Here is a 27759-nt window from a genome sequence, read left to right as displayed (position 1 = left end):
TGGGCCGGCCTCTTCTTTTCCCTTCGGATTTGCTTTTGGGTCGGCGGCGAACGTTACGTGGAGGAAAGCGCCGACGCGCAATCGGTTCTTTCTCCGTGTGTGCGTGAAAAACGAACCGGTGCAAGCGTCGGACGTTCCCAAGATGACTTTGGAAATGCAGTAAGTGTTGAAAACGGAATTGTACTGTACTTGTTTTGACAAAGTAGCGTAAATGTATTTGATTACTTTTCTTCATTTAGAAAATAATTTGCACATCGCTGGCGTGGACTATTTACGGCTGCCTGGGCGAGTGAAAACGCTTCGGGTGTCTTTTGAGGTTTTCACGGGACGAGGTCGGCGTGAACCAGCTGAGCGTGCGACGCAGCAGGTGAGTCCAAACGGCAGCGGGCGCTCCCCCTCGCGGCCGAGCCGGGAAGCGCCGGTGCTCGCGCGCACGCGGTCGCGCGCGGTGACGAGTCAAAGCCTCCCCGACCAGCTTTGGTCGTCAGCTGCGTGGGGCGCACGTCGGCTTTGTGTTGTGGTGACATTTGGTGAAGCCGACGTGACTTTGGCACGCTCGGCTGGGGCTGGGAAGTTTGGACCAGCTTCGCTGTGGACTTTTTCCACGGGAGTGTCTCCAGCGGCTCGCTTAGGCGACTTGACGGCACAGGTAAGAGTCGTTGTTGTTGTTTTTTTCGTGCCGTTTGGTTGCCCCCAAAGCGAATTGATATGCTTTTGCGCTCATCTTGTTGCAGAGGTCCCCTGCAAGAAGTTGGCCGCGGATTATTCATTTTTTTTCGACGCAGAGGCTGGACGAGAGAAGAAGGGGAAAACTTTATTATTTTTTTTCCCCCGATTGCGACTTTGTTTGCATCTTTTCTCCCTTGCAATCGTCCCCAGAAATGGTGGGGCACCTCCACTTGCAAGCGATGGATGAAAGCCTGAAAGGGAAGAACCGGGAAGGGTTGCTCGACAGTCCCGATTCGGGCCTGCCCCCCAGCCCCAGTCCGCCTTTCTGCTCCCTCTCGCCGGCTCTCGTCGAGCCCCGCTCCGGCAGCGGCGCGACGCCCGCGGAGGCCCACCAGCAGGCGACCTGCAAGAAGGACGCCGGTCGGGGGGGCAAACTGGTAAGGAGGGGCCGCCGCCATCATCATCATCATCATCACCATCATCGCCACCAGTATGTGGGAGTGGGGGACCGTCAGGGCCTCCAAGTCGTTCTCACGTGACCAAAATGAAAGCGCTAACCCGACCAACATTTATAATCTATATTCTGATCCATGAAATTGGAGATATTATCCATCCATCCATTTTCTTTGGTGCTTATCCTCACAAGGGTTGCATTGGAGCCTATCCCAGCTGTCAACGAGCAGGAGGCGGGGTACAACCTGAACTGGTCGCCAGCCAATCGCAGGGCACATAGAGACAAACAGCCTCACTCACAATCACACCTTGGCGCAATTTAGAGGCTCCGATTAATGTTGCATGTTTTTGGGATGCGGGAGGAAACCGGAGTGCCCGGAGAAAACCCACGCAGGTACGGGGAGAACATGCAAACTCCACACGGGCGGGGCCGGGATCGAACCCAGGTCCTCAGAACTGTGAGGCCAACGCTTTACCAGCTGATCCACTGTTCCGCCTCACGTAAATATTAGATTTTGTAAAAATGTGTCCAATCGCACGTCAGCTTTCTCTGTTGCCGTGTTGATTCTAAACAATCGGTCGCGCTGGCCAACGTAATGTGAACAAAATTGGCATTCTAGCTGAAATTTGTCCCCGCAGGGCCACCGTGCTGGCCCTCCCAATATATGTCGGCATGTTTCCCACCTCTGCAAACCATCTTCAGCCATTCGCACACATTAATCAGCATCTCTGGGTAGTTTGATGTATTTTAATTGTGTTTTCCATCCATCTGTGCATAAATATTTATTCTGAATTGCTCCAGATGACGTACATAGCACACTTGGGTGCTATTCTGTTGCGTTTTTGTTAAGCGTCACCTGCTGGGCTTCCTTAACAGCATGCGCGTTGCATTCAGTCGTTCACATTATTATTATTTGTGTATCGTGGTCAATTCGAACAGATATTCCATAATGACGTCGTCAGGCAGAAACGGCACATTTGCAAAATATCACTCCCCCCCCCCCCGCTAAAAAAAAAAGGCACGTTCGTTGTATCATAACATCGCATTGTCAACACTTTATATTTTGTTAATACTTTGTAAATCAACAAACCGAAGAATGAGAAAGTAAAAGTTAAAAGTAGTCATCCAAATGTTTATTTGAGTTAGAGGATGGAAGCATTTAATGAAAAACAAAAACTACAGAGACAATTTGTTTCTTTCACTTCAACGATGGCGAAGCTGTTTGCTAAGCGCACCCCGCGGCGGCGCGAGCTAGCCTCATGCTAATCTTGCCATACCTGCTCCAAAAAGATCTGCAATTTAGCGAAAGGTCTTTTCGCAAGTTACAAGTGGGATGAAGTCCGCAAGGTTGCCCAGTCGCAACGGCAGAGCTGTCAAAATGTCTTTTTGATGGGCTCATGACAGCCTTGTGTCCTCTGATTGGTAAGTTGCAGTCATATGACACTTGTGATCGGGTTTGACGGGTGCGACGGCCACCCCACGCGAAAGTTGATCTTGTAAAAATAGACGCGCACACGCAAGAATGCATTAATAACGGTGTCAAACGTTGTAGGGGATAACAAGTCCGCTGGGGTCCATATTGGGGTTGGCCGGGGAAGCCGTGGGAGCGAGATGCACTTTCCTGGGGGATCCAAAAGTGGTTTTTGTCCACCAGCGGGACAACGACATCGCTTTCTGAGGTCCTCGTTCGTTGCTCTCATGATGGATCGGTCCGGTCTGCCCAATCTGAGTTTGGCTCTTGGGTAAAAGTCAATGATGGTGTATCACGTGAGCCAACATTTTACGGGGAACAGATGCTGAAAAATTCTTCGGGAGCTCAACAACGATGATGCGACATCATCGTCACAAGATGGCAGCCAACACCAAGCGTCAGTCAGATTGATGCGATCGGGTTTGCCGTCCCGGGCGAAACGGCCTCATCGCAACGCTCGACTCATTTCGGTGACTGCAAGGACGATCCGCAAATTTGGACGAGCGATTGTTGCATCTTGCGGTCAGGATGTGTGGCTCACACTCGAGAGGTCTGGGTTCAAATTTCACACGTTCTCTGGGCCAGTTTGGGCACTTTGGCTTCCTCTCACATTGGAAAAAAACACGTTAGCTTGATGGGAGACGAACCAGTTGGATTTTTTTTTTTTTTTAAATCTTAATGACCGTTGACTTGTACTGTCATGGTAGTGTTTTAAAAAAAAAAAAAATGAACGCATTTCCTGACTTGAAAAGGATCAATGAGCAAATATTTTGCACAGTACAGCTGAAGTTTCATAATTGAGCTGTTGAATAGAATAAACAGCTCACTGACTTTTTCAGCACGGTTTATTTGATCAAAAGTCATCTCCAGGTCCCTCCCAGTTCCCAAAAGTCTGGAGGACATGTTTGCGCAGGTCCACGCGGCTTTGGAAGGGCCTAATGGAGGCCGGGGAAATGGCGCCGTGCATCCTGGGAGCGTTGCGATGTTGGCGCACACTCGCAGAGATCCACGACGCCGGTTCCCACTCGTGATCCTCGCTGGTCTCTGGTTTCAAGTGTGGATAGAATCCAAGTTTTGGGTCTGAAAACATTTGGACCCGAGTGCATGTCTTTCAGCGCAACTGGCGCTCATGCCCCGCCCCGTTCCCCAAATCTATTTTGGATTGTTGTGTCCGACTCAGTCCTTCAGCTCTATTTTCAGGTGCGGTGGTGGTTGGGTGTGGGGGGGTCGTCGGAGGCTGTTGCATAAGCGTTTCTTTGTAAATGCGAGATGAACTGAACACTTCCTTCCGTCTGCACACCATCGACGAGGATGCGATGGCGCCGCCGTGTCGCTGTTGACTCTCACGAAAATGTCTCGAGGCTTCAGACGGGAAAGCCGTTTGAGTTGGCTTTTGGACTTTGCGCGCTTCAGTCAGCGGGACGGTTGTTTTCCTGGGCACGAACGAGTTTCTTGCAGGGCGGCTTGATTCTTTGCGTTCTCCTGAGACCTCCGTTCTGGTCTTTTGCTCCGCACAAGATGGAGAAATGCATGTTTGTGTTGTGTTGTGGGCCCACTCGCCATTGGGGCAAATGTGCCAAAGAAAGACCACATTTGAAGGAAAACGTACACTTTTTAGTCCTCTCAGGTTTTAAGCATACCTATTAAAAAAAAAAAAAAAGGCTTCCTTGGGGCCTGGTACCACTAAGTTGCTGTAAAGAAATTGGAGACAATCATGTAAATTTACTTTCTCACGCATTTATTCCTAAAATCAAGATTTCGTGTCCTGACACACAAAACAAAGCAAATGAAACCTATCAACAGCAAAATGTTTACCTACAACCACCTTAAAGGCCTTTAATTTTCACAAAAGCCGACGGTGCGCCTTATAATCGGGTGCGCCTTATATATGGATCAATATTGAGCCTTTAGTGCAGCTCCATCTAATGGATGCATAACGTAACCCCAGCCTCTACTGTAAGCGTCCATTGTATGCGCCTTATATGTAAAAAAAAAAAAAAGCTTTAAAACAGGCCAGTCATCGAAGGTGCGCCTTATAGTGCAGAAAATACGGTAATCGAACCTTTTATTCATTGGTCCTGCCCGGAGGTCCACTGTACCGTCAAATAGCCGTCCGGCAACATAAATGCGCTGAGGGTGTGCGTGGGAGTAATTGTAGCCCATCGTGCTGACCAGTAAGAAAATAAAAAGAGTCTGCAATAAGTCAACCGCGGTATAGCGAGCGGTGACTCCATGGCGGGGTCGGCGGCTCTACTTGGAATGTTCTCCTACATGAGACGCCGGGACCGTCGTGAACATTCTAGAAGTGCGCACATGAACGCGGGCCGCAGCTGCCGGCTCCAAACGTCCAGATTGCGACTCGGTAAGACGAGCCCCGAGCCGGCCCGTCCCGGCACGCGAGCCGGAGCGGGAACCGCGGCCCTGCCGGGTTCACGTGCTAAGACGGCCGTCGATCACGAGTCTGGCCGCGTGGTCCCGTTTCCGAGAAGGCTCGAGTCCTTCCTTGTACACAGTGCACAGCGGAGATTCTCACCCGGCGGGTGGCGGAACCCTTTGGGACGGTCGCCAACGGGAAGGGAAAAGTTCAAGGGGTCCTCTCTCGGTTTAGGACCACACCGAAATACGACACTTCGAGAATAACAAGAAGCCCCGCTCGCACCGTAGCCTTAATTTCTTAAAAATGAGTGCAATTTCAACACCACGATGAATCGTTTTTTTCATTTAAACTTGTCACACGTTGCGGTGGCGTCTGGCAATCTAGACGACCTCAGTTGACTCGTCACAAACTCGATCGAAATAAATAACGTGCAAGTTGCGGCAGAGCAGGAGGGAGGAGAAAAAAAAAAAAGTGTTCTTCCACCACAGCCTCGCTTCAATTGAAATTGTTGACTGAAATTTTGCAGCAGTCATCCTCAAACTATTTCTGTATTGTTCTCAGTGGTGGAGGTGGCCCAACATTGCCCTCGGACCACACGTTTGACACCATTGCAGGAAAAAAAAAAAAAAAAAGGCGCAAGGATCAGTCAGAAAAAATAAAAAAATTCCATTTTGGGTGAGGGAAGGATGGGTTACATTGTCCTGATGAACTCCACCCAATCTTCCTTCACGACCGCTCACTGGCGGCTCGACCTGCTTCCCAGCTGCCCGTGTATCGTAATCGTCTGTCGGCTCGATATCTGCGGCACATTTCCCGGCTTATTGTGTGTCTGGCACAACTGCAGCAACAAATTTCATGGAAGGGAGTTGGGTTGCGAAATTCCGATACGTTTTTCTTCCTCGAAACATTGCCTGAAGGTAAACGGGAACAATGTTGGAATTAACACAGTAACAGGGTGGCTCGTAATAGGGAACTAAAATCTAGTTGTGGAACATAATCAGATTTCATGCTAGTAAAGATGAATAAGTCTGTGCTATTCCTCAAATCTCCCATACGTAGCACACCGCGCCCTCGACATGCGCTGTGCATTCCCAATTTTAGTTACTTCTGAAATACTACAACACAACAGACCACAAGACAAGACATTTTCCTAAAAAAAAATTGGTAAATGGAACACACAAACCAGGATAGGACATTAAGCACCCATCAAATGCGAGTGTTAAGTAAAAGATTCAAGCATTTGAGCCAAGGCTTACCATGCAGCGTAACAGGCTGAATGAAAAGGCTCCAAGAACGGACCCTTGAGGAACCCCACAGGTCATTTCCAGTTCAGCAAAAGAACCTTCAAGGCTGTTCCTTGGAGGCCTGTGGCGGGAACTGTCATGGTTTCAGTTTCACTTGCTTTTAGGAGACATGTTGGCAGTCTAGCTGAGATCTGCTCAAAAGGTTTCCCAGTTGTGACCTTTAGTCTTCCCTTTTCCCAGCTGTCTTACTTGCTGCTCAACACAACAGGAACAGACCCCAGGACTCGCATGTATCCCGTCATCTACGGTGAGAGCATTGAGGTCGACCCAAAACCGGAACAAGAAGTCAAGTAAGTCACAAACTCGGTAAACGAAACCACGGCGGCGGTCGTAATCTCCCTGCGCTCAATCTAGGCTTGCGCTTTCCCGCAGGTGCACTTCGGCGGTCCGCTACGATTCGGACAAGCGTTACCGAGACAGAGTGTACTGCGTGCCCGTCCCCACGGCGACGGCGTACAGCGAGACGGTCGTGGTGGTGCCCAACTGCACCTGGAGGAGCTACAAGTCGCAAGTGTACCTGGAGCCGCGGCAGAAGCCAATCAGCTACCAGAACACCACCATCGTGTACCCCAAACACGCCAAGAACATTTACCGCACCACGTTGACCTACAAGGCCGTGGCGCCGCGCCGCTGGTTCGTCTCCAGGGTGCAGCTGGAGTCCAGCGAGGATTCGAGTCCATGTATCATCTACACCGAGGACCTGTAGGCCCCACGCCAGCTTTGACAGTTTTTTTTTTTGTTTTTTTTTTTTTTGTGGTTTTGGTTTTTGAAGACTCAAGCATAACATATTAGAAGGGCAACAGGCGAGACGGCCAGAGGAAATCTTCCAACTTTGCACCTCGGTGGCTTTCGTCTTTGCATTTCATGCGAACGAGTGAACCCGTTCGGTCCTGCAGGACGGACGTCACTCAAAAGAATGACAGCCACGTGGGGGAATTTTTCCAAGCTAGAACTGGAGGATTTGATCATGTGACTTGGTGCATGCATCCTTTCAAATTACGGCCTGATTGCATATGAAAAGCATCTTGTGTGTGTGCGTCAACCATTGGACCAAAGTTTATTTTTAACTTTTTTTAACGTGACATGTTCATGGAGCAGCCACTCAAGCTGCGCATGACCATAGCGTGCGGTTTTCTCACCGTATTTAGGCAAGAATCAATTAGCGTCAATTATACGTGCATGCACAATAACCTGAAAAAGACCTTTCAGCGCTGAGAGCGCTCAGACCGTCACACTGGTTAAAAAAAAATCATACTGGTAAAAATCATTGAGACACGGCAGTAACACGCTAGCGCAGCGATAATAGGGCCGGACCGGTAAAAGTAAAAAAAAAAAAAAAAAAAAATGCACAAATTACCCACATCACCGTATAAACCGCAGGGTTGAAAGCGTGTGGGAAAAAAAAGTCGCGGTTTATAAACCGGAAATTACGGTATGAGGTTCAGAGATTCATGACAATTTCAGTCGGGAGTTTCGCTGCCCCACTGAAAAGGAGAACTGTTTTTTCACAGCACCTAAGTTAGTAATATTTGAACATGACAACAAGTACTTCCTATTACCCAAAGATTGTATGGCAGGTGTGAACCTGATGGCTGACTTGGACAGTGTAATCCTAATACTTTTGTACAAAGTAGAATCTAAAAAAACAGCTTCAGAAATGAGTAATTTAGAGGCCAAGAAAAGTTGTTTTCAAGCAGCTTCAGTTTTTGTTTGAATAAGATGCACGAGGTGATGAAACTGAAAATGAGAATCTGGTTCAACCAGATACGAAATTGTGTAGCATGGTGACAGATGTGACGTTTTGGACTTTCTACTTGATTCATAGTTGTAACTGCCTTGCGAGGATCCAAATGCAGAAGTCGAGTTTGTTGGGACAGGATGAACCTGAACCCATTCTAGCTCCACTCGGTCAATCCACGACGTTAACGTACTTTTTTCTCTTGCAGTTGGCAATCTGTGCACCAGTTGCTAGTTTTTATTATTTTTTTTTAGATCCTTAAGAGGCCTGTTTTACTGAAGTTTCAGAATTGGTTGCAGCCTGCTCACGTAAACACTTGGAAGCCAATTTACTAGCTGCAGATGGGATCTGGCAAAGGTGCAAAATGAACGCAAGTTGCAGGAGTTAACAAATAAGTGGCGACAATTGGTTCTCAAAGTAACCGAGAGAGATTTTAGTAAATCTTTTGGGCACCTTGTTTAGCTTTATCTTGGTCAAATTCTTTCAAATTTCAACCTCAACAGGAAATAGAAGTAATAATCTTACTTTGGAAAATGTTTGGTGGCCTCAGCATTGCATCTCTGCTTTTTGCAGATGATGTGTTTCTGTTGGGTTGGGTGACCTCTAAATTTCACTGGAGGAGTTAGCAGAGTTTGAAGCGGCTGGGATGAGAATCAGCACCTCCAAATCTGAGATCGTAGTCCTCTCTGGGTCAGGGATGAGATCCTGCCCCAAATGAAGGACTTCCAAGTTTCTTGGGGTCTTGTTCACGAGTTCGGGAAGAATGGAGCGGGAGATCGAATGACGGATTGATGCAGCGTCTGCTGTGATGCGGACTTTGTGTCGGTCCGTTGTGGTAAAGAGGGCGCTAAGTTTGAAAGGCAAAGCTCTCAATTTACCAGTCGATCTACATTCTTGCCCTAACCTATAGGCACGAGCTGTGGGTCACGACCGAAAGAGCAAAATCCCGGATACAAGTGGCCGAAATGAGTTTCCTCCGCAGGGTGTCCGGGCTCTCCCTTAGAGATCGGTTGAGAAGCTCGGTCATCCGGGAGGGACTGAGTGTCGAGCCGCTGCTCCTCTGCATTGAGAGGAGCCAGATGAGGTTGCCGGGGCATCTGGACCGGACACCTCCCTGGTGAGGTGTTCCTGGCATGTCCCACCAGAAAGAGACCCCGGAGACGAACCAGGAAACGCTGGAGAGACTCCATGTCCCGGTTGGTCTGGGAACACCTCAGGATCCCTCTGGAAGAGCTGGATGAAGTGGCTGGGGAAAGGGAAGTCTGGGCAGCCCTGCTAAAGCTACTGCTCCCATAACTGGCAAGTAGAAGAAAAATTGATGCATGGATCTATTTAATTTTGTTTTAAAAGTAAATTTTGTGGCTTAGAAAAAGCCAGTAGATGTATGACCGTACAAGTGGCGCGTGCTAGCATGGAGCGAGGGAAGAGGACGTTGCGGTTGAGGAAACGAGTTTTGAGAGTGACTCTGACTTTGAGAGTTCCGAGAGTTTTCCGGGATGGTCACGAGAATGATGAGAAGGATGTCGACTGGTTTGATGGCGTTTTGCTGGTTTCACGTGAGTTCAAGTATGTTTCCTAACACTTGATTTTATTTTTCTTTCTCTGTAAAATATTTTCCTGATGTATATGTGGAATTGAGGCACCTCATAATTCTCTTTATATTTTTGTACAACAGCCGTTGCTCCTGTTCTGCTCTAATTTAAAGATGTATGTTGTAATTGAATTAAAAAAATGAATATTTCACACTTGCTTACTCAATGCTTTTGGATAAATAAACTGGAAAAGACAGAAAAGCTCCGTCCACACACACTTTGACGACTTGCTTGCCTGCAAAACAGTGCCAGAGCCCTGACCTCAACCCCAGTCCAACGCCTTTGGGATAAACCAGCAAAACTTGACACTTGGACCAATTTCTCCAAAGCACGAAAATGTACTCATGGCGCCCCCTAGCCCTCATAAACCTTGTATTGCAGTGCCGTGTGTACAGTATTTGAGTGACTCCTCTGACGCTGAATGGCAATAAGGTTTTTATTTCAACATTAAGGCAGTGTCTTCTTTGTTTTCCATTTGTACACTGCAATCCACAAAGCTTGCTGGTGGGCATGTAGAATTTAACCGTGTGCGTGTGTTTATTCCGTAATACCAACCTAGAAGCAAGCCACATAAATATTTACATCTATATTGTTTTATATACAATCCTTGTTATTATACATGGGTTATAATTATATAAAAAAAAACCTTATGAACAAAACGTTGGAACAAAGTTATAATATTCCAACAGCCCCACCCACCCTCCCTCCAGGGACCACAGTTGATATTTGTTATTTTTGACAAGTGGAGAATCTGCGGTTGGACAAAACTGTTGGAGCAAAGGCAAAATGAATGCACGTTAAAATTTAATTTAGTATCATTTTTTAAAATCAGTGAATTAAGTCCGTCATCTGTTAAAACAACAGCTAGTCCGCTCACATTCTTCGACTTCCTTAATGGATTCATGAAATAAAACATGGAGCAACAGACACCGATGTGTGGGCCAAATTACACACCCTCCGGGTGGACGATAAAAACAAAAACACCCCAAAGATGGCCGCGATGAGCATCCCGCAGGCATGACAAGAGGTTAGACTGGACGTCGTCCCAAAAACTTGGATGTTGTGTCGCTAAAGGACCAAACTCCACCTGAGCCCATCCGACCCCGGACACCAGCCCTTTTGGTGCGGCCGTTGCCGTTTTGCAGCGCTTTCCCCATTCACCTCCCGTGAAACCCGCCCACAATCCAGCGCCGTGAAGCGAGTGCCGCATAGAGAAAATGTCGCGCGTTCCCTTTGCGGCCGAAAAGCTCGCTGCGTTGGAAAACCTCAAAAAGCTTAGCAGGAGTATTTGGCTGATTCACAGTCAAAACCCCTTACAATAAGACTTGTCAAGTAAAAAAGCGACGAGGCAATTTTCACTTGTTTCAAAGGCCAATGGCATTTTTTTTTTAAATCAGTTTCCTTTCAATAGACAGCGCGCCCCTCTGCGCATTCGTTGCCAAATCATTTCTGCAGATCTCGGTACGCAGGCAGGCTCGAATTTGACACCAGTGAGCTCGGCATGACCGCTCGCTTATTGTAAGTAAGCCAAAATAAAGCCTGAAACAAGCGGAAATGGTCTAAAAACCACGACACGTATTTGAAGTGTAATCATCTCAAGTTTTCGGACTTGACCGGAAATAAGAACTGTTCTTGGTAAGATTGTGAGTTTTGCCAGTGCGCGGCTGGCAGATGCACAAAGAAAGACATTTGCATCTATGTTGTCAACTCCCAGCCTGCACATAAGAAACCCTGGCAATGGAGGCCACCCCCCACCCCCTCCCCAACCCCGAAAAAAGAAAGAATTGTGCGTCACTTGGTAACTTCAGCACTGTGCATGGAAAATAAATGGCACTTAACACTAAGAATATATTATAATGTACAAAAAAAAAAAGTTGCACAGTAGAGAAGCTAAGGGTCTTCCTCTATGCAGTACAAGGTCAAAGGTCAGACTGTCGCAAAAGCCCCAAGACGGGAACGCCGCGGAGGGTCGTTTGAAATCCCGTCGCGCTGCTTTCGGAGCGACACCGTTGCGGACCGGCCAACTACTAAGTGCTTCGTATCCTAAAAGCATCAAACGAACGAACACGGATGCAGTCAATATCAAAAACCGCCACAGCGTCACTTGTCCAAACCCCGTCGTACGGCCAAAGGTCAGACGGGACGGCCGACGCCCGCCCTCGGGACCATCGCCAACGGACGACGTCGTCTGCGACTGACGGCGTGTTTACCCTGTAAACCAATGATATGAGGGCCCCCCCCCGACCCCAAAAGCCTCTGAAGATCTTTGCGGACCGAGGACCAGCACGTATAACCATAGAACATTCACAACCAAAAAGGTACTTGCTGTCCGCGATGGCTTCCCAATCACGAGACTGAGTTGAAAGAAGAAAAAGAACCATCAACAAAAAAAAAAAAAAAAAAAAAAAGAAAGTTCTGTCCCTTCCCTTGCATGCGCTTGTAGCAAAGCAGAGGCTCAAGAAATTCAACTCTTGCCGGTTGGGCTGCCGACTTGACGAGAATCCCACCCGGCAAACAAACGCCAAAGCGCTTGAGCGCGTTGACTTGTGCCCGAGCTGATAAGGCCGGCGAGGAGACGTGAAAGAAGGGACGACTTGTGACGGGATTCCGGGAGCGGGCAACGCAGAGCGCAGCGGCGCCGGGGCGGGCCCACGCGCCCCCAAGCCGGTCACTCGCTGTCGGACAGCGACTCGTACTGAGACATGAGCAGCGGCTTGGGCTCCTCCTCCCAGGCGCGGCCTTGCCCCTGAGCGGCCACGTGGCCCACCGGCTGCCCCGACGAAGGCGAGGGAACCGAAACCGTCCCGCCGGGGAAACGCATGATCAACGGGTTGCACGGGAAGGGGGTCGGCGTTGAACCTGCGGGAAGCAAAAGCCACAGAGATCAGTTGCTGGAGGCCCCGTTTGCGACTCCACGTAAATTCACGCTTCGGCATTACTCAGGCCGCCTCGTCGCACAAAACACTTCCTCTGTTTTTCACCAAGAAACTAACCTATTCGCTGTTTGGTACTTTCCGGACAACAACCCCCTACGTTTTTCAGGCTGTCAACCCTGTGGTACATTTAACAATGTAGCTAAAATATATATTTTTTTCCTAATGGGTATGACTTAAAAGTACAACAGAAGCTTGTTGGAACGTCATGGTTAAAAGATGGCCGTTCCTTAACATGCACTCGGGTTTGGGCATGCGCACATGACTCCCATGTGTACAAGAGAAACTACTTTCAGCACGGCGGTGTGACGGTCTGAGCGCTCCCCCGTGCTGAAAAGTCTCCTTGCGATGAATGAGCATGTGTTACTAACAGGGGAACTCTGGGTACGCAGCAGACGCATACTTGGTCTCATAGTTCCCTTTCTTCTATATAGAGGGAGCTAAGATACGTTAACCTAACTTAACCTTAAAACAAAAAATATACACACACACACACACACACATATATATATATATATATATATATATATATATATATGTTCGCTGTGTTCGTCTTTCTGAGACGTCCATAGCGAACATGAACACTCGGCGACAAGTTGCCGAATGGCACACGTTGAAGCATGGGTGGGGATGTTTCAGACTGGCCGGAAGTTTACAAAATATATAATAATCACAAGGACACCTTTGAGCACCGGGAGCGCTCAGACCATCACACTGGCTTAGCTGACTTCTTCAGGATGCTACGCTAACAAGCATTACTTCGATGGGCTTGAAGATTAACTTTTTTTTTTTTTTTTTTTTAAATGTAATTTTCTTCACGACTGGTGTCTTCGGACACAAATTAAAAACCATGTGCGTGATTGTACATGAACAAAGCCCGAACGTAAGATTTAATCTTTGGTGGGGTTAGTTTGTCGGCCGTTTGGGGAGGCGGCGTCAACAACGTAGACAATTCAAGGAGGGGCTTTTCCCTTTCTTATACAACAAGCAGAAACACGGCAGTCGCTGGTGTACCTGTGGAGGAGGGCCGGTCCTCCCACACTCGGTTGGTCAGCGGCGTTCTTCTGTTACAGTCTCCTTCAGAGTGGACCGAGGACACTGAGGACGGCCTCTCGCCCCCCGACAGGCCGGGCGCTGGGGACTTGGCCTTGCGCCCGTTGGAGCGCCCGCTGCCCTTTGAGGCCTTCCCGCCACCTACAAAGACAGATGTCGTCGATTGAACTTGTGACAGCATTTCAAGCCAGACGAGATGCGGCCAAGCTTTAGCGCAATGGTGGTTTTGTGGGGGTAGGGAGTTCCCACCACTTTTGATTCAAGCAATCCCCGACAATGAAAAATATACCACCCAGCCAAGTCGTTTTGGGACAGGCACCGTTTGTCAAAAACATTCATGGAGTGTTTTTACATGTCCTGACCTTGCGAGAAGGTGTCGTCCGCGCGGCCGTCGGTTGCGCTCAAGCCAACGGGCAGACCCGACACCAGCTGCTGAGCCGACGCGGCGGGCGAGCGTTCCTCGGGCTGATCGTCGTATTTTCCCATCAAAGCCTTTCTTATGATGGCCTCCAGACCGATGGAGCCGCCGGGCGTCTCGGGGGCCGGGTGGCTGCGAACGCCCACCGATCCTGTTGAAGACAGCGTCCATCCTGCCGTTTTGATCAGCACAACAACTATTAAGTCTGTTAACAACGGAGAGCGACCTTCGCTCTCAACAACGTCATCTCACGCTGGTGCACTTTTTTTTTTCCCCATTTCTGCACCAGCTGTTTTTTTATTTTATAAAGAAGGTTCTGAGACACAAAGGCAAAACATTAAATTGCGGCTCTGCATGTTGTTTTTTTTCCCCAAGGTTACAAAAGCGCGAACAACCAAATTGCTGAGAGGCGCCAAGGAGGCGGACAGTAGATCTCAATTGACTTCCGAGCGTCGCCCTCCTCCACATACATCGACAGCGACGTGACAAAAAGAGAAATGAGCCTCCCGCGGAATCCATTTTTGCTCCATTGAACATTTAATCAGTATTTTCTATTGATATTGAGAGCTTGTGTGTATAGCGTTACATATCGATATTGATTTATCACCCAGCCCAGTCCTATTTACAGTGACGTGACTAACGTAGAAATATTGAGAGCTGAGAAAGCTGTAAAGGCAAATGGGCCTGAAACCATCTGTGCTGAGATTTGGTTATGTAGTGAAGACAAAAGTGGCCAAAAAAACAACAACAAAAAAAAAAGTTACCTGCTGTTGTAGATGCCGGCATATTGAAGATTTCTGTTCCGGGCTGACCCGCATCTAAAAATGGTTACATGTGGTTTAAGTATTGTGCACTTCCAAACTATAATCAGGGTGCAAGTGCTCATCTCTCTTAATACTCACTAAAATCGTCGTTTCCCACCACAGTCATCTTCTTGATCATCTCCTGCTTCTTTGATTTCACAATAGCGGAGGTGTTCTCAGTCAGCTTGCTGAAGAAAGCCGGAGGCTGCGAGGTGTTGGGCGGGGAACGGGAGCCCATTCTGAGGGAGGAAAAGGCATGCCGTCAACAGGACACCCTTTGAAATGGAGGACAACCCCGTATCAGAATCATCCTTATTGGCCAACTATGTCAACAACACAAGGAATTTGTCTGTGGTAGTTGGCGGCGCCCTAGTACAACATGAAAGGGGGCGGAGGACACGAGCATTTCATTAGCGCGATAGTCCAGTGCAATGAACAATTGTGCAAAGGGCGTCAAGACTTCAAGGAATCGATGCAGTTTCAGTCACTCACATTTGAAAAATGTACCGATGTGGTCAGTCATGCCCGCAGATATAAAGTTACGGGTGTGATTAGGGATGGAAACCTTAAAATAACTTACTGAGTTGTCAAAACTAAATATTCCTATCGTCAAATTTGTCATTTTATTTCATCATGATGTATTGTTATAATCTCGTGTAATTTACGACGCTATCTATTGTCAATCCATTGATGAAAGCTAGCAGTAGATGATCTATATCTTCGTCAAGCATGGAGAGGGGAAAAGTTTTCAACTTCAAGATAATGCGGTTCCACAGGAAAAAATAACTATTCGCATTTAGATATATAGACAAGACAAGTCTAACATTAGAATATAGATCAAGTAAATCACAATCCCATACTTATTATAGTTAGATACTGAAACATTACCTGTGTTATATCCCAGAAATGTTTAAAATGTCACTCAGGGGTACCCAGATCCCCCCAAGATCTACTTTTCAAGCTGCCAGCCTCTCGCGATTGACCTCTTTTTTTTTCTTTTGGGACACAATCAACGATCAACCAAAACTGCCTTGCGATCGACGCATTGAGCATCCCTGGTAGAACTGAATTTCCTTTGACACGGCTCGTGATGTTGATGACTTTCAACGTAAATGCGCTCAAAGTACGTGAAGCAGCTCGGAACGTGCACGTTTGGCATCACTTCCGAACATGCTCAGTACGGTTAACTTGCATTTCCTGTTTTCGGGTGAACACTGATTGTTTAGGAGCGGGCTTGTTTTGTTAACAACATTTATGAAATAAACATGTAAATTTAAAGTGAAGACTACACAAAATAAGCGACGTCTTTCAATCTCAATTTTACGTACATGATTTTTCGTGCTCAACTGTGCAGATTCGCGAGTGGGATGGCGCGCCAACGCGCTCGTCAAATGTGAGCGACTGCGTTTTATAAAGTGACAAGTTGTGCAATAGTGTAGGGACGTGTCGATCGTGCAAAATGTAGCAGGCATCCCTCAGTCCATTGTGCAAGTGGTGCAGATGCGACTCAAGCACGAGAGGCTAGTATTTGTCAACAACTACAAGAACAACAACTAACGACTACTACAGGCCAAATGTGACGACAAACTCATGACAAAAAATTGCCAGCATGTTGCAGTTGAATTCTAGTGAGTCACGGGTCGACACAGGAGGTTCTGGGTCTTATCAGACACACAATAGAAATGTAAATCGAAATTGTAGGAAAATACCATACTCTCTCGTGTATAAAGTGCCTTTTCCCCAGAAATTAAAAGCTGACAGAGTTGATGATTGATACATAGGTATTAGGAACACACCCACTGTCGTGCTAAAAAATATTGGCTCTCCTTGGGTGCCAATATTTTTAGCTGTGCCTATAATACTTCATGTTTTGAGCACTGCGAATCGGCATGTGAAGAAATCCATCTTTCCTCCCAATATTTGCGTGGGGATCCATGGCAACAAGACTCACACTTGCTCTCCTAGCTCGTTGGGATACGAGCCTCCTCCCTGGATTTCAAGCTCGGAGTTGGCCCCGGCAGGAGAAACCGGCTCGATGCAGTCATTGGAAACACTGATGGGAGAAGACTTGGATTGAGAAGGAGACCTGCGGAGCACACACTGAAATATGTGACCTTTTCTAGACAAGTCATCTTCACGTGGCCTCATGTGTCAGTGAAAGGGGAGAACTCGCGGCCTATTAATACATTTATTGGCCGTCCAAAATAAACGCGGTGACGAGTCACGAGCACTTGCCGGTGATCCTGCTCTGTAGTGACGCTTACCGGTCTCTGTTACGGTCCCCGCCGAGGCCCTCGGCGTAGCGGCCCGCTTGGGGGGCCTCCTGGGAAGAGGCCGGGGGCTGTGAGGCACTGGGGGGTCGGGTCAAGTCCAGGATGGGTGAGCCGTGGTAACCTTGTTGATGCTGCTGCTGACTCTGCCTGTAATCTTTTGTGATCACCTCCTGTTGCCATGAGAAGTTGGGTTGCCACGCGCTTCGGTCAAAACAAGCGGTAGGTCGGGTTCCTATTTATTAGGCACATGTGACGGTGTGGACTTACACTGATGTGCTGAGCCAGGGTCACGACCCGTTGGCTGCCTTTCACACAAGGCGAAGGCGGTTTCTGGCCTGGCGAAAGCCTTTCCGCAGACGGAGGTCGATACAGAACATGTGACTCCATCTTCTGTTGAGCTGGAAGTAAAAAATAAACAAGCAAAAGGGTTTAAAAAAAAACAGATTTAAGTAAGACGTGCTCTGTATGTCCAATCAAACGTGACAAATGTGTTAATAAAACATGCAGAGTTAAAAAAAAATCTTCCGTGGAAGTTAAATGAACGTCAGAAGCTCTAAAGCGATTGATCACGAACGCAACAATAATACATTAAGATTCCAACACAGCTAGTTAAGCAAGTATTATTTTCAATAAACGACAAAGTAGTTCCACATTTTTTCTTACTTTTGACAGCAATTGATATTCGAACAGGAATCGACGGCGCCAAAATAATGCAAATGAAACGTACCGGATGACTTGTGTCATGGCTTTTCTTCTGTTTCATTTCACGCACAGCCTGCAGCCGGTTTGTATCCCGCACGAGCGCCTGTCACCGCCGTACCCTTGGGCAAGACACTTAACCCGCACTGCCCACGAATGAACGCAATCGGACGATCCGTGGCGGTCGGACAACGGCGCCTACGCTTCCCTCAGACTGCCCCCTGCAGGGCAGCGGTGGCTACACAAGTAGATTACCACCACCACGAGGTGTGACTGTGGTGCGAATGAATAATGCAGGAAATTAAAAAGCCTCTTTCAGCGTACGATGATGTTATAAACTTGTTCGCCGGGGTAGCAACGATTGCATGGAATTCCTGACAGGAGCTATTCCTCCACAGTGACTGTGACAAAAGGCTTCCATCTGCGAGTAATAAAGACAGGAATGTATCCTAAGAACTTTCTCCCTTTCGTCTGGACTTGCCTACTTGTTGGTGGAAGCCAGTTCACAGCAACAGAAACACCAATGATACTGATGTCCAAGTCGAAGAATCACGTTAAGTCAAATTCGCACTCGCACTACGCATTTGGTGGCATGGCATTTATCCGGTAAGGTGAGTAACCGGTTAGCACATGTGCCCCACAGTTCTGGACATTGGGGGGCCCTGCCTGTGTGGCTTTTCTCCGGGTACCCCGATTTCCTCCCACATCCCCAAAACAGTGCAGTGTAGGTTGAAATCGCTCAATTGCCCGTACATATGAATCTGAGTGTGAATTGCTGTTTGTCTATATGTGCCCATGCGATGGTGTAACCTGCCTCTTGCCCGAAATTGCTGCGATCGGCACACCCCCACCCTGCGTGAGGAGAAGTCGTACAGAAAATGAATGGATGGCGCCCATTCATTAACTTTGTTAATGTTAAAAACTGGAGAATAGCAGCATGGGGTTATTGTTAAATTAAAAGATGACTGAAACCTCCGGTGTACAATCAGAATGTAAAAAAATGTAATCTTAGTAGAGAAGTGCAGTAAAAGTCTTGTCATTAAAAAGTAACGCAACAGATGTAGGTCATTATAAGATGGAGCACAGAAACAAAAGCACACTTAAATTGGCAGAACATTTTCAAGAACGTGGCTTGACTGAGTATTTGTAAGTGTGTGCGTGTGTGTGTCTGCGTAGGAGGGGAGCTTGGCATAAATTATGTTGCCAAAACTGCGAGCATGCAAAGATTGAGGGCAGGAATCTGTGGCACGCCAGCGCCGCCTGAAAGGCTTCAAATTGCCCGAGTGGCACACTTTGCGCATCAACAGGAGTGTGGTTAGTGGTCGGCCTCCATGTCACTGTGACTTAGACTGAATTTGACTGTTTCGACAATTTTCTAGGGAACCCTGATACATTCATAAAAATAAGTTTTTCAGGGTCTCCAAGAAATAAGAGGCAAAGAATCTCAATAGTGCCCAAATTTCAGTTTCATTTCAGTCATGCCCACTACTGAAACTATTATGCTCAAAGTGAGAAGCCACTTGATGCCTGATTGGCAGACATAATTTGAAGCGGACACCTTAAAGGACACCTTGGGTATTGTTCTTCCTCACCGAATAAAAAAATGCCTCAATTTCATATTGCATTAGTTCTCAATACTCTCAACTCCTCATTTCATCTTGGCCAGTTGGATGAAATATGGCTATGCTAGACTTGTTTTTCCCCCACAGAGGACACCCTTGGTGGTCTTTAAGTTTGTAAACACATTTCCTGAGCACAGGGAGAAGAATTAAGGAAAGGGGGAAAAAACAAAACAAAACAGAAAAGTCTGATTTGATAATGCCAACCACCGCAGCGTGCAAGAGGCCACAGAGTGACGGGGGCGTATCTGAGTAACAACGGGACCCCTCTTACCATCAGTGGCGCTGCTGGCAAGAAGCGAGCCCGTCTGTGGCATCCCCGTTTCACAAGAAATTTGACGCATAATAATCGCATTTATGAAGTTGGCCGCAGTCATGGTGGTCTTACCGAGTGCTCTGAGCTCTTGTTCCTGAATGGACATCGTTTTATTTTGAGCATTTTCCCTACTAGGCGTACCACCGTCCCCGCGGCCATGAGGGTTTTCCAACTGCAGGTGCGGCGCACGTCCTGAAATCGAGGAGTAAGGACCTGGGTATATTCCTCCCTGGCTGGGACTTGTAAGCTTGGAGTCCGACTTGCTCGAGGGCCCGTGCTGATCTTGGACTTGCTTAGGTAGTCCTCGGTTTTTGCCTCCTTCGCGACTCTGCTCTTTGGCTCCACTCGAATCCAGGGCAGAGGTGTAGGCCTCAGGAGGCAAACCGGTCCTTTGCAGGTGACCATGGTAACCTTGGTAACGGGAGGGTCCTGAAGGTACGGATCTGACAGGACATTAAAAAAAAATGAAAAAAAAAAAGCTGTGACTACTCGTGTGCGTTTAGTTCATTAGTCATGCATCAAAATTAAAACTCTCGGCCAAAAGTGAAAATGAGAGAGCACAATGTCAATGTCAAAAACTGACATTTATTAGTTAAGTTGATCTGATCTGATCTCATGAATCGGAGCTCACCAGGAAGGCTGAGGAGTGCGACACTCCGCTAAGTATGTGAAGAGTGGAAAGCAGTGAGGTTGGGCGACCTTTCACTACAAGGGGTGGCCAGACCTTTTCACCCCACGATATAGTCTTCAAGCAGCCGCCCTCTTGCAAGCTACCGACGACGGGGTGGTGGGGTGAGTGGGGGTGATGATGATGCTCTCAATGTTATGTTATTAATGTTATGTGGTATATAATACTATATATTTAAAATACAGAATTAGCTTTTTGTCCACTGTATTGTCTGTGCTTTCATCCTGGATCAAGCTGTCCCAAGGTGGAATTTTGAAAATTACACACCATCTCATCTTTCACTTTCTACTTTGGCTTGAGACCAGACCTTTCCCACTCGAAAAGAGGAAAATCTCGTCCAGTTTAACCACTTTTTCTTCAATTTTTCACATACTCCAACAGTCATTGCATCTTTCACAGCATTTTTTTCTTTAACTTTCTCCATTAATATCGAAAGTAAACATAAGCAGCATGTCTAGCTCGTCTTTGCTCTACGTTGCCCAGACTGTGTTGCTAACTAATGCAGCGGTGGTGGACGCTGTCATCATAAAACACATTGATGGGCTGCGTAAGTACTGTAACATTTGTAATTATGAGTGTACGTCTTTAAGAGCGGGGATGGGGGGGCGTGTGTAAGGTAAACTAGGAAAATGAGTGTGACGGAGCAGCGGTCGTTGTTCGAGAAAGTTCCATGTGCTGCCTAAAAGAAACCAGTGGCTTATTCTTTTCATCTTTTACAGTACATATGTGAATTGTTCCATTGGATGTAGCAACCAGCCATCCCTCACTCATTGAATCACATTGCAAACTGCCACAAACTGAATAGATGTATGTTATACTTTCAATTTGCATCGGATTTTTCTTTGCACGCAACCTAGAATATCTGCGAAGAGACTGCATCAGCGGTGCACAATCGCACACGCGTGCAGTTTAGAGGGAACATTGGAGGACTCTTACAAAAACATTTCAATCCTATGTTTGAAATTCTAAACAGCAGTTCACCGTAACACGGAGGGGCTGGGGTGTTCGGAGGAAAGATTCTTGCTTCCGGTATTGTGCAGGACGCTGGGCCTTTGCTGCACAGTCTCCTGTGTGCGAGGGGACACTGGCGAATGCTGGTGGCTGTACGGCTGGGAAGAAGCTCTCACACCGCTACTACTTGCTAAGCTGTGCTCTGTACCTGAGGCACAAACAGGTAGAGGAACAGAATATTCACAAATGCATTCTTTTTCCTCCCCCTTGTGTTTCTATTTGTGACTAGCTCTAGAATTCAAACTTCCGAGTCCCAATCTGTTCCGGACCTGGTCGCCAAATGGGGGCATGCTCCACATTTCCTCCACCCTTTTCTCTGTCCCGCTCTCTCTCTCTGTCACGATCCCTGTCGCGTTCCCTCTCCCGTTCCCGGTCTCGGTCACGATCTCTTTCACGCTCGCGTTCTGAAGAAGATGATGTGCCTTGCATCTTGTTCATGTGCGAGGAACCAACTTCGCAGAGAAGAGAGACACAACAAATTAAGATTGGAGACTGTTTTGTCTGGTGCCAGGTAATGGTTTGACTCATCATACCGGGTGAGATTGGGGGAGTGGTGTAAGGCCTGCCAGGGAAGGTGGCGCTCCCCCCCGGGATGTAGGTGATACGGTCCATTGGGGAGCCGGCCGTCCCTGCAGAGGGAGGGACCAGGACAGGTAAGTGCGGCACCTGAGATAGATCAATGATTCCTATAATAGAGGGGGAAAGAAGAGAAAAGCCAAAACAATGGTAACCATTAACCACATGACGGTTTGAAGAAGGCCGTTCAAAATCACTTGCATCTATGATTGCCCTCAGGTGACAAAGTTACAGACCATTTCATCAATCCATGGTCATTTATCAGAATAAAAATGCCACTTCCAGATACAAATTTCACACATCTACCTTTCATTAATGCAATTTTACATTTCTGTCAAGCACAAGTTTTGCCACCGTTAGACAGGGTCAGAACTGCGGCAACACTCAAATTAATTTGTGAATTGACCCCTCCGTGGATATTGCGCAATCCGCGTCACTGACCAATCAGAGGCCAGAGATCTGCATAAACCAAAGCCCGTTTTTGCTCCCACCATTTTCTCAGACAACATTGCGTGGTCCAGTATAGGTTTTGTTAGCGTTTTATCGCGTATTTGGGTTATTTAACAAAAGATATGGTTAAGAAGTGTAGTCACGGATTTTGTAATAGTGACGACAGGTATCCTTCCTGAAAGGCGAGTTGGTGGAGTTCGATTCGTACCCTTTCCAAAACCAAAGACCCGGTACGAAAAATGTCTGATGGATCAAACTTTGTGGCAGACCGCATCATCAACTAAATCCATCTAATATCAACCGGAACAGATATGTTTGCACGAAGGTATGCCCTATATTTGATTTTCAATACATGTCTCGTATAAATGAATTCAAAGTTCTTCGCTAGCATAACACTGCTGCGTGTGAATGATTGACACACTTATTCTTTGTTGAGCGATATTTAGCGATGATCGGACTGCACAAATGTGTCGCTTTCTTGCCGGCTCGTTGCCGAAGCTTAACTAGTCTGTGTTTGCACGAAGATATGCCCTAAATTTGATTTTTAATACACGTCTCGTATAAATGAATGAGACGTTCTCCGCTAGCCTAACACCGCTACGTGTGAATGATTGAATGAAATCAGAAGCATGGCGTCTCTCAGTTCAGAATGTATTGTATTTAGAGTCTATAATATAGCGTTGATTTGAATGAAATCAGAAGCATGGAGTCTGTCTCAGTTCAGAATGTATTGTATTGTATTTGCCATTTTTACTGTTTGTCTTACGTCAGCGCGCGTGGCCTGATGTCACTTCAGGAGGCGTGGTTAAGTGCCCTGTACGGAGGGGTCAATTGTCAACAGGCAAATGAGCTATAGGTATAACGTTTTACATTTCTCCCAAATGTGTGGAATGTACAGTGATAGAGGCTGGAATTCAAACAAAACTCTCTTTAAAGCTCCACTGCCATGCCTATAAACATTCTAAAATAGATATTGTAATAAAAAATACAGACCATTATTCAATTCAATGTCTATACGAAAAAATAAATATCAGCGGAGAACGTGTCATCCATGCGCAAAGTTTCGGAAGTGTCACTCGACATCCAAGTAAGTGGAAGCCATATTGCCTGCAACGTCATCAGCAGAAGTTACACTGAGACATTCGCCATTGAAAACACCTATGTTATGGGACACGGAAGCTCTTTTCGACGAAGAGAACATCTCACAATCGAGTGAAGTGAGCGGGGCAATATTACACTATCGTTACGAGCCATATTTAGATGATATGCGGATCACTTCTCACTAACAACAGACTCCCAGAAAGTATGTATGAGCCACCCGGGCTGAAGCCGTGCTTGGCGGATGAGGCGCCACCGAAGCTGTGCGCAGCGCCGACGGGTACAGACAAGTTTAGCACCCCCTGCTTATGTACGTGGATCTTTCGTTACGTTATGAGAGACCGATTACGTGGTCTGCCCCAAACTATCATTTTTTTAGTAGCTGTATACACACCTACCTTTCATTTGAAACCCACAAAGCTCTCATCCTTTGCACCTGAGCAATCCATTTTTCACAACGAACCAGGTCTTTTTGAAAAGTATGAATAGTAAATCCATCCTCACGAGTGTTCAAACAATATCCAGAAATACGAGGCGGCATTTTGACTAACACAAAGGAACAACGAGCTACCGTCCAGCAGCTAAAATGAGTAAAACAGACGAGCCAGCCTGAGTGCGCTACTGCTCTTAACGTCACTTCCTGCTTCTTCTCAAAAACAAAACCCTCAAGAGGATTTTCATGGCGGGAGTTACAAAAAGCTGTATACGTCAAAATCATGTTTTGTGCTGGAAAAAATGGATGGCTCCATTCCGGCTGCCTTTTTTTCCATTAATAATAAACATACTAAAAATCTTGCCTTTCATGACACAGTGGAGCTTTAAGGATGAAAGCAGAAATCCTGTACCATTTCAAACTGTACTATTGAGTAAGTTTGATGATGAGAGTCCAGGTCATTATGTCAAACGTCACACGCCTCCATTCAAACTGGACCGTGGCTTGGCAAACATTTCCACTTGATGGTGTCAAATTGCTGGCCTGCCCTCAATCCATTAGCAAAAGGAACACAAACAAAGTGGTCTTACCACGAGGGGCTGCAGAGTAAGGCAGAGGAAGGGGCTGATCTCGCGGAGTAAGGCCCCTTAGCATGTCTGAGCGCTGGGCAGCCATGGCAGCCGCTGCAGGCCACTGGTGCATTTGCTGGGAAGTTATGTAGTCATTGAGCAGCGTCTGCCGGTTCTCCAGGGCCGCCGTGTCTGGAAATCCCCGGATGAGGTAGGGGTAGGGATGAGGGTACGCCGGGTTGGGGGCCAGATGGCGAGGCAAGTAGTAGGCTGGATTGGGCAGAAACAAATAGCTCTTCATAAGGACAAAATCAGCAAATGGAACAGTCCACATTTTGTAACAGAAACAGAAGTTACATGATCCATTTTGTCTGACACAGGCTTGTATCTGGCATAGCCACAATCAGTCGATTGAAATTTTATCACGAGAAGATGTGTAGAAGTCCCATTTGGGTCCACCGCTTCTGAAGTGATTTCATCTTGATAAGTGCGACTGGCGCCACTGTACCTGGGTCGATGGGGATGCCGCGAGGCAGTGCCGCAGGATCGAAGGCCAAAGGAATTTGTCTGTAAACGTCGGCTCCGAGGCCCTGCAACAGTCGCTCGAACGTCTGCTGATCAGGAACCCCCGGGAGAGGTGATTTGGTCGCGCTCATCTCCCTCGGGGTCGGTGTGGCTTTTCGCTCTTGAGGTTCTTTCTTACTGGAGCCTTGAGAGAGGGAAACAGATGGAAAACATTTAACAAACTGTGACAATAATTCTACTGAAATCCCCCACTTCTTCATGTGGGAACGTACTCCGGGACACTCAACAATTACGTGTACATTTTCACAAGGAATGTCAGAAGTACCGGACCGTGTGGCACTGACAAAGTCTTGTTAGTTCTAGAATTGGCCGGTGTTGTATAAATGCAGAGACTGGGACACACGTATTTCGGGGACATGGACATGCAATCTGACTATTTCTAAACAAAAGATGTGCCTCCCAGGGCTATGCGGCAGCCATGTTGAATGTGGCAACATTTCCAAGCATTGCATTGAGGTGGCTGCCATGATGACAGAGTTCTATCTATTGTGGAAAGGAGCTACGCGTGGAGAGAGAGCAGCATGGTGGTGGTGTTAGAAGAAGAATGGGACAAATCTCTGGAGTCTGCAATATGGTATTTTAAGTTCAGTAACAATCTCAAATTTTTTGGGAGAGTCCATTCATCAAGCCGTTCATCTATAGCAATAGCTTTGGAACTAAGAAGCACACTAATTCCTCCTGGCTCAAAAAGGCAACCCATCTTGCTTCACCTATGACTACGTCAAAAAAGTAACCATCAAACACATTGGGATGGTAACGTTGGATACATTTGACACGTTTCAAACATTTTCAACTTTTTCTGTTTAGAGCTATTCAAAATAACTTTGTACTGCACTGGGCATTTTAGGCAACGATAAAGTACAAAACAAATTTTGTACTGTACAGTAATCTAGAAAAAAAGTGCTTCAATATAAAGGACAATAGGCTATAAAGGATGACCCATTAGCCGTGAAATCTTGGTTGAACTGTACAAAACAGATCATTCAATAATGTAGCATTGCATATACATAAAATGCATATTAACAATTGCTTTGCATGCCAAATGCATACGAGCTGTATTTAATTCAATATTCACCATTTAGTCAGTGGCGATGCAATACTTTTCCATTTGCAGTCAGCTGCTAATATTTGAGCGTTGCCCCAAAATACTTTTCTATATTTTCCCCTCATTTTAGTTATTTGCTATTTATCTAGCCATCCATCCCTCTAAAACATTTCAGATGAAATACTTCAAGATTTTGAAGAGAAAAGGACAAAAACTCATTTTTACCCCACACTGTGGGAAAATCAGCATGACGTGTTAAACAAGGTGGCGTAAAAACACGAATGTCCTCACCATCATGTTGCCGCTGACTGGAAAGCGGCGAGCCACGGTGTGACGGGCCAGGGTAAGCATTTCTCAAGGTGCCTTTGTCCTCATAGCCGACGGGGCTGTGATGCGATTTGCCTCCCTGCTCGGAAGCCAGCGTCAGGGGAGAGGAGCGAGCTATCGGGCTGGCGGTGCTGACCACCGCACTCGGGCGTCCTTTGTGGGCCTCCTCATAGCGCCCCCTCTCTGCCCGCATCTCCAGGTGAGGGGGCGCGTTATGGTAGGAACGTGGCGAGCTGGCTATGATGGAGCGGACGTCGTGTCGTTTACCTGAGCTGCCAGCTTCCTGCTTCATGGGAGTTCCCTGCAGACGAGTATTAACGCGAACATTTGATCGGGCATTTGAGGAAAGGGTAATAATGCCAACACGCCACTTGGACGCATTTGGCTCATACGTATACCGGTGTTATGATGCTTTCTTTGGCTGGCTGTCTGAGCTCCTCCCTGGGAATGAGGTGGATGGAGCGCCCAGCCTCCTTCACTGTGGGCACCATGGCCTCCCTGCCCTTTATCGCGTCTGACAGTGAACTGGCCCCGTGTGGCGGAGAGTTCTCTCGTTTCATTTGCTTGGCTTCCCTTCTCAGGTAGCTATCCTGAGGGTCCAGATGACGTGGTATTCCTGACACCATGAAAGCATGATGTGATTTAAAATATATAGATTGCTCAATCATTTTATTGCTCATTTTTTATTAAAGAAAATGAAATGGTGAAACACAGCCTTGACAAAAGCTTTCTATATCCCTCTTGTTAAGAACACGGTACAAATACAGATGAACGAGATTCTATGTTATGAACCATTGGCGTATGATTAGTTATTTTACCTTGTGAGATGGAACCTCGTATGTGGTGCGCATCTTTATAAGGTGTGTGATGGGGGCTGTCCCTGTCATGGGGCATGGCTCGGCCGATTAGACCTGGGGTTAGAAAAGTGGCAAAATGATTTCAATAAAGAACTGAAACATCCAACAAGATCCGATTTAGCAGCTACCTACCTTCACAGTTGGAAGCAGACAGGGAATCCCTCATGGGCAGACCGCGGGAGATGCCTCCCTCCATCACGTCGTAAGGACGCTTTAGGCCAAGAATTTCACCAGCTTGGCCTGGCCCTCTACCATCATCTTTAGAGGTTTGAGAAACTGGACCTGCACATTTGAAAAAGAGGAGATGGAATTAGTGATAATAGCGTGACATTGACATATTTTTTTTGTTTCGCACCCACGTTTCATTTGCTGAGTCAAGGACCTTTTCTACACGGACAAAA

The 27759-nt window shown here is 47.0% G+C and overlaps 2 protein-coding genes across 10 annotated transcripts in view; one reads left to right on the top strand and one right to left on the bottom strand.

The window, feature by feature from the left end:
• The first annotated feature begins 33 nt into the window (after positions 1-33).
• rflna (refilin A) lies at positions 34-7710 on the top strand. Its single transcript, XM_061816146.1, has 5 exons — positions 34-159; positions 240-649; positions 735-1106; positions 6456-6565; positions 6648-7710. Exons 3-5 carry the CDS (start codon positions 882-884, stop codon positions 6979-6981), a joined length of 669 nt encoding a protein of 222 aa, XP_061672130.1. The 5' UTR covers positions 34-159; positions 240-649; positions 735-881; the 3' UTR covers positions 6982-7710.
• Positions 7711-10022: 2312 nt separating this feature from the next.
• ncor2 (nuclear receptor corepressor 2) overlaps positions 10023-27759 on the bottom strand; it is a 115265-nt gene continuing 97528 nt past the window's right edge. For 4 of the 9 annotated variants that reach the window (XM_061816136.1, XM_061816138.1, XM_061816139.1 and 1 more), the window contains 18 exons: positions 27491-27640; positions 27320-27412; positions 26900-27117; positions 26466-26802; positions 25053-25253; positions 24566-24814; positions 21952-22104; positions 21688-21870; positions 21389-21566; positions 19792-20162; positions 17353-17483; positions 17077-17255; positions 16764-16898; positions 14912-15051; positions 14774-14827; positions 13954-14181; positions 13553-13732; positions 10023-12464 (listed from right to left, as the gene is read on the bottom strand). In XM_061816136.1, the coding sequence (XP_061672120.1) occupies positions 12274-12464; positions 13553-13732; positions 13954-14181; positions 14774-14827; positions 14912-15051; positions 16764-16898; positions 17077-17255; positions 17353-17483; positions 19792-20162; positions 21389-21566; positions 21688-21870; positions 21952-22104; positions 24566-24814; positions 25053-25253; positions 26466-26802; positions 26900-27117; positions 27320-27412; positions 27491-27640 (3371 nt within the window). In that variant the 3' untranslated portion in view covers positions 10023-12273. The remainder of the gene's footprint in view (positions 12465-13552; positions 13733-13953; positions 14182-14773; positions 14828-14911; positions 15052-16763; positions 16899-17076; positions 17256-17352; positions 17484-19791; positions 20163-21388; positions 21567-21687; positions 21871-21951; positions 22105-24565; positions 24815-25052; positions 25254-26465; positions 26803-26899; positions 27118-27319; positions 27413-27490; positions 27641-27759) is intronic. The other 5 variants (XM_061816141.1, XM_061816142.1, XM_061816143.1 and 2 more) reach the window with 4 other exon arrangements.

This window comes from Syngnathoides biaculeatus, chromosome 4 (genome assembly GCF_019802595.1).
Source record: "Syngnathoides biaculeatus isolate LvHL_M chromosome 4, ASM1980259v1, whole genome shotgun sequence".
In the NCBI taxonomy this organism is placed as follows: Eukaryota; Metazoa; Chordata; class Actinopteri; order Syngnathiformes; family Syngnathidae; genus Syngnathoides; species Syngnathoides biaculeatus.
Note: the sequence above shows the minus strand (reverse complement) of the source record. Positions and strands in the feature narration are given on the sequence as shown.